The following is a 6348-nucleotide window of genomic DNA, read 5'->3' as shown; positions in this document are numbered from 1 at the left end:
AACTCAGCCCAGGCAAGTTTTTGACTTATGCCATTGGAAAGAATTTCAGGATGGATCAAAAGCAAAGCAAGCACAAGCAAAGATTTACTAAAGGACAGCCAAGCAAGGGTATACATACTCACTCAAAAGGCAGAGTGCAGACACCTCTTGCCTCTCAGAGAAGAGGAGTAATGTACCTATGGTTGAGCTCTCTGACTAGATATAGGATTTTCCTGGAAAGGAATGTGGAGATTCCTGGGTCAGCTTTTGTGAAAATTATATTCCATCTCAGTCATCTGATATTTGGGGTTCAGAATATTTCTTCTTGATTAAGCAGTCTAACCATAAATCAGTTGTGAACACACTGTTTAGGTCTTTTAATCTGGTGACATTTTAATTAGGTTTCTGTTCCAATGGATCTGGTACAAGCATATGCTAGAGGTTGTGATCATCTAACTAAACAGACAAGCATGACTAGTCTTGCTTACAGATCTGTGCCTCCATCTAGTAAAGATCTCTTTCTCCCTGAGAGTCCACCTATCACAGTGTCATTTCAATGTTGTGGAGAATTTTGGATTTCAGATCTTTGGATTAGGGACCACAACTTATAGCAGCGTAAGGAGAAGTATACTTATAAAAATGGGCAAGGACCAGCTCATGAAAGGCCTTGAAGTTAACATTAAAGATCCTGAGCTGTATTCTGCAGATGATGGGGAGACACTCAAGGGTCTGACTCAGGAGAGTGATGTGATCAAATTAGAAATTCGAATACTGGTCAGGGGGAAGATAAAGCCTAAAAGAAGACAAGCGGATACAAGTGTTTTTAAAAAAAAAACAAAAAACTGTAGAGATCAAATTGATATAACTTTCCATATTGGAGGGCTTGAGTGTTCTTGAGCCAATGAGGTCTCCCAGACTTCTGTGTAGATGATGATACTATTTGCTGGTAAAGAAAATACAGAAAGGGGGAGAATTTTTGAACCATTCCTAGTAGGGCTGCTACATAGCAGATACTCAGTAAATAACTGTGAAGTTGCAATGAAACTTATTTAAAAGGTAGAAGATAGATTGCTACTTTTGGAGTCCTTTTCAACTACAGCTCATCATAGTGGTCTGGGTTGTAAGAGGCTGGTAGGAGAGGCCTGGAATTGAATGTCAATCAAAAAGAACCCAGAGTAAAAAGAGGAATGATTAAAGAATTCTGGAAAACCCAACTCTTTTTTGGAGGGAAGGGGGGGTCCCAGGGATTGCACTCAGGGTCACTTGGCCACTGAGTCACATCCCCAGCCCTATTTTGTATTTTTTTATTTAAAGACAGGGTCTCACTGAGTTGCTTAGCAACTTGCTTTTGCTGAGGCTGGCTTTGAACTCCTCTGCCTGGCCTCCGGAGGCCACCAGCTGGGCCAAAAAACACAACTCCTAAGAGGGCAGAGGAAGAAACTAAAAGACAAAAAAAAAAAAAAAAGACATCTATTGAGCACATAAACAAAGGACTGTACTAGATACTTTTAAAAAAATGTGATTGTATATCCCCATGAAGAAAGTGTTTAAGGAGCAAATGGCCAGCGGATGTTTTTATGTGCCACTGGAGCAGAGCCCAGAGTCAGGGGAAAGTGGCAAAATCATCTGACATTCAAGCCACTTCCAGTCCCTATTCCTTGTACTGCCTTCCCCAACCCCACCCTCACCCTTTCACATGGAGTCTGAGTAGATGAAATAACTTTTATTGATTGTGAGTGCAAGTAAGTGTAAGCTGCGCCTCTCCTGTTAGAGGACACAAGGTACTAGGCTGAAAAAGGAAGGGAGGGCCAGGAACGGAGGGCCATCGCTGGGCAGTGGATGCAGGATTCGCTCCTTATTTGGGCGTGAATGCTGCATTCTGAAAGGATTTATTTTGGGATAAGGCATAAGCACAGGGGATTTGAGTAGCACCCAGCTATCAGGCTGCACTTTCTGTTTGAAGCACAGCTGCTTCAGCAGGCCCGGGTCTCCCGGGATCTTCCTCCGTGTCCTGCGGAGGCTCTGGCTCCACCGTGGACTCCAGCGTGGGCTGGACAGCTTCAGGCTGGCCTTCAGTGCTCCTGCCTGGCCCAAGGCGAGGCGGCTTGACTGGTGTGGATGGTGGCGCCGCAGGGCCTTTCCGGCCCGAAAGGGCCCTTCGAAGGTTTTGAACCTTCTGCAAACCTGTACGCCGCAACCGCTGAGCTCTGGACTCCACCGGCTCTTCGTCAGAGCTCTCTGCATCTTCGGCTTCTGGCTGCTCTGGGCTCAACTCCGACTGGTCCGCCAGATCCGAGGGCTCTGGCGCTTTCTGGAAGGCTCTGGTTGGGATTTCCGCCTCCTCCTGCATGTGACCACACAGAATTGACCCTGGCAGCCTCTTACCCAGGACCAGCCTGAGACCCACTCCTCAGTTACACAGGGAAAGCTTCCACAGTCAGAGTAGGGAAGAAAATGCAGGGCTGGGAAGGTCAGGGGGCGGAGGAGGAATGGGAGAGGAAGGGCTACGAATGAACTACAGAAGTACGGGAAGTAGATGAGACCTTGTTCGGGACGTGAAATAAGGTTTAGTGGCCACAAGGGCAAGAACCAGTGGAGGCAGAATATTACCACGAAAAGCACTCCGGCCATTTGGGGGGATGGGTTGGGACTTAGACCAAATTCTGCCGACGTGTCTGAGCTCTGGGCGGGCTGGGATTGGGCGGGCGGGGCTCGAGCGTGTGAAGGCCGGATGGGGTGTGTGCAATTAGTAGGTGCGGCACTGGAAGTCTGTTTCTCAGCTGCCAGCTGCGCGTGGGGTGGAGAATGCCTATAGGATAGGCGGGTGAAAAAGGGAGTCCCCAGAATGATGGCCTGAAGGCGGGAAAAGGTCCCAGATTGGGGGACTTCTGAGGTCACTGACCTTAAAAAGCAAGACGTGTAGCTTCCCGCGCGCCACCAGCAGCCCGTGGTTGGCCTCCAGTCGCTGCACCTGGGCAGCGCGGCGCACCGCCCGCTCCTGAGCAGCGTCCGCGTGCGAGCCCACGCGCTCCGCTTTTGCCAGCAGCTGTGCCAGCGTGTTGCTGGTGGTGTCGTGGCTGCGACTCAGCGCGCCCAGGCCGCTTTGGATGCGGCGTACGGAGCCTGCCAGGCCGCCCTGCCTCTGAGCAAGGCCGCCCTGACTCTCCTTCAGTGCCTCCAGCATGGTGGCCAACTTCTCCAGCAGGGTCACCACCGTCACAGCGTGCACCGGGCCCCCAGGAGGAGCTCCGGACGCAGGCCCAGTTTCCAGCGCGCTCTCCCCCATGATCCTTGACCGCCCTGCCAGCTCTCCCTGCGGCCGCTGGCTGCGCTCTGCGCTGGGGCCGCCTTTCCCCGGCTCCTCCCCAGCTCCCGCCGTGACTCAGGCAGGCGGAGTTGGCCTTTTCGGTGGGTGGAAGGGCAGGAGGAGGGATGTCTGTTGCGGGGTCCTTCCGAGGCGCTCCCGCTCCTGCTGCCCCGCCCAGGGGAATGGTCGAAAGCAGGTTGGCCCGGCAAATCCTCTCCCTCTGAATATGCTTTCCCTTCCTCCCCCAGTTGCCTAGTGTACCTCTTTCTGGAATGTACTTCCCACAGCATAGGGTGAGTCACGGAAATATTTATTTCATGCATTGTGTGGACACAAAAACTATGTTAGCACGGCAAAAGTATAACCAGAGGGGGGCCGTCGCCTCTTGGCCTCCCACGTCACTGAAGACTATAGTCGGGCTGACCTCCGGTGGGGCATGTTGGACGGCAGGCCCTGGAATGATCCGTTACAGATCTAGGACTGCCTAGGCCCGAGGCTGCACTTTGTGAATAGTCAGACTGTGAATGTGAGCCAGGCGGGCGGTCGGGCGGGGCATCCTCTGGTATTTTCCTAACAGTCATTGCCAGGCACTGGCTGCAGGGTTTGTTTCTTGCTTCTCTGTTGGATATCATTATATTACTTTCTTACTGAACTTCTCTTTCTTTGGGCTTCATTGATGTAGCTCAGCGGTATCTACCTCCTGCAATCCCCATGCTTGAGGGACAAGCAGGACACCTCTGCTTTTGAAACCCTCAAAATATTAGGTACTGGTATGTCTTTGTTTGATGGAGGATGGTTGATCTCTCTCTCTCTCTCTCTCTCTCTCTCTCTCTCTCTCACACACACACACACACACACACACACACACACACACACCCTTTCTGTAAATAGGTAAGAATATTTCCTGAGAGTGATGATTCGAAATTGCTGATGCTGTGGACAGGGAGAGAGTGAGCATGGAGGGTCAAGTTAATGATGTAAATTAGGAATTTGAATGTCATTAGTTTGGAAAATCCCAGGCCTTGTTTTTAGCAAAACTAAGCAAATTGCTTGTGGTCTCTCAAATTCAGGCAATTCTTTGATCCTGATCACTCTCCCTCTTCATCTCCTCATCTGACCTGTGAGAGTCATTTGATAACAACTGTAGGAGAAACTCATGTCACTCAGAGGACAGAACTCACCTGAAAGAACCTGATCTGACTTAAACATAGGAGTACAGTAGAAGATGAGCATCTGATGATACTAAATTGGTGCCTAACATCTAGAAGCTGATAGAGTCTGGTCCTTCTGCTTAACACAGAAGACAGACTGCCTTGGGAACCTGACGGGAATCACCTTCTCTTCCAGTGGATCTACACTTGCCCAGAAAGGAACTCATTAGGGATGTGCCACTTAGAATGATTTCAGACTGAGCAAACGAAATACAATTCAAACAGATCTTAGTAACAGGAAACTCAATTCAAACATAAAGACTTTTTAAATGTGAGGTGGACACAACTCTAAACCTTTTTCTCTACAGTTTCCTCAACTGCACCCACTGTTCCCACCCTGGCATCAGCTTCATTTTCAGACTGGGAGTAAGGTAGCTACAGTAGTTTCGGGTCTCACATATCCAGGTAGATCTAGGAGAAAGACAAGACCATCTTAAAATTTAGGACACTTATTTCCCAGAAGCTCAGTGTGACAGACTTTTTCTACTTGCCTTACTCTGAGTCATATAGCCTTTCTAGGAACAAATTCTATGGCCAGAAATGTGTTATACGTTGATAGGCTGAGGCCTTAGTTCCTGAACCAATCACTGACAAGAGAGCTAATAATTCCCCTTTAATAAATGAAGTCCATTTTTGGAGCAGGGTGAGTTCAGTTTCCTCAGGAGTATATGGTGTACAGAAAGAAAAGTGAGTATCTCTACAAAAATCTGGGTACACTAGGAATGAGTAGTCAGATTTCCATTACTGTGACAAAATACCCAAGATAAACAACTTAAAAGGAAGAAAGATAAATTTTCCAAGGTTTCAGTTATTTAGGGGCCTGTGGCAAGGCAGTACATCATAGTGGGAGTGCATGGTGGAGCAAAGTTGTTCACCTTATGGTGACTAAGAAACAAAAAGAGGGAAGAAGGGGCCAGGGCCTTAATATTCCCTCCAAAAGCACATTACCTGTGACCCATCTTACTTTCACTAAGCCCCACCTCCAAAAGGTCCACCACTTCCCAGTAGCACCACAGGCTGGGGACCAATCCTTTAGCTTATGAGATTCCAGAGGATAGTCACAGTCCAAACCATAACAGTAGTCACTCAAAGATATCTCCTACAGGAAGTCTGTGAAAGAATCCACAACCTTAAGGCATGGTGCTGAGGGAGTCCAGTGTATTAGGAAACAAGAACTACTTGTATAGATATTTTTCAATGGTATAAGGGAGAACAAACACCATGTGTGACAGTGGCAGAGATTGTAATTAAGCTGCCATAAAACAGGAGACACTGAGAAGGAAACAGAAGCTGAAAGAGCGAGGAAGAGTCCTCCCTGAGAAGCTTCAGAAGGAGCATGACCCTGCCAACACCTTGATTCCACACTTCTAGCTTCCAGAACTGTGAATAAATTTCTATTGTTTTAATCCATCTGGTTTGTGGTAATTTGTTTTGCTGGTCCTGGGAAACTTACCCAGTCCTAACTTAAACAGTGGCTCTTCTTGTGAGTTTCCAACTTTACAGGGCCATCTACATTCAGTAGAAACTACTTCAAATTTTGAATCTGGATCTTTTTCCAGGCTATGATACACTCTCAGGATGCTGCAGCTCCCATTCACTCACAACATAAACAACCAGATACTTCATAATGCACTGGGTTGCTAAGCTATTTCTGTAGATTAGGTGTAGTAAGTGCACCACAGATTTATGGTACTTTCAATTTATGGCGAGTTTATCAGGACCTAACCCATTGTAAGTCAAGGAACATCTGTACACCCACTGGTTAATCGCCATCAGTATCAACACCCCCTCCAGTTAACTCTCTGGATATCTGAAGTTCTGTATAGGAAAAGTTAATAGAATCTGGAGACT

General features: G+C 47.9%; 1 protein-coding gene and 1 long non-coding RNA gene across 2 annotated transcripts; one reads left to right on the top strand and one right to left on the bottom strand.

Moving 5' to 3' along the window:
* Positions 1 to 1687: 1687 nt before the first annotated feature.
* Positions 1688 to 3407, bottom strand: Cavin3 (caveolae associated protein 3). The gene is made up of 2 exons (XM_005341124.4): positions 2882 to 3407; positions 1688 to 2323 (listed from the first exon to the last, which is right to left on the bottom strand). The coding sequence occupies exons 1-2, from the start codon at positions 3263 to 3265 to the stop codon at positions 1919 to 1921; spliced, it is 789 nt and encodes a 262-aa protein (XP_005341181.4). The 5' UTR covers positions 3266 to 3407; the 3' UTR covers positions 1688 to 1918.
* A 64-nt stretch (positions 3408 to 3471) lies between these two features.
* Positions 3472 to 5907, top strand: LOC144377117 (uncharacterized). Its single transcript, XR_013437778.1, has 2 exons — positions 3472 to 3579; positions 4357 to 5907. It is a non-coding gene; the product is annotated as an uncharacterized LOC144377117 (long non-coding RNA).
* Positions 5908 to 6348: the final 441 nt, after the last annotated feature.

The sequence above is a fragment of the Ictidomys tridecemlineatus genome, chromosome 4 (genome assembly GCF_052094955.1).
Source record: "Ictidomys tridecemlineatus isolate mIctTri1 chromosome 4, mIctTri1.hap1, whole genome shotgun sequence".
In the NCBI taxonomy this organism is placed as follows: Eukaryota; Metazoa; Chordata; class Mammalia; order Rodentia; family Sciuridae; genus Ictidomys; species Ictidomys tridecemlineatus.
The sequence above is the reverse complement of the archived record's forward strand: the minus strand, read 5'-3'. Positions and strand labels throughout refer to the sequence as shown.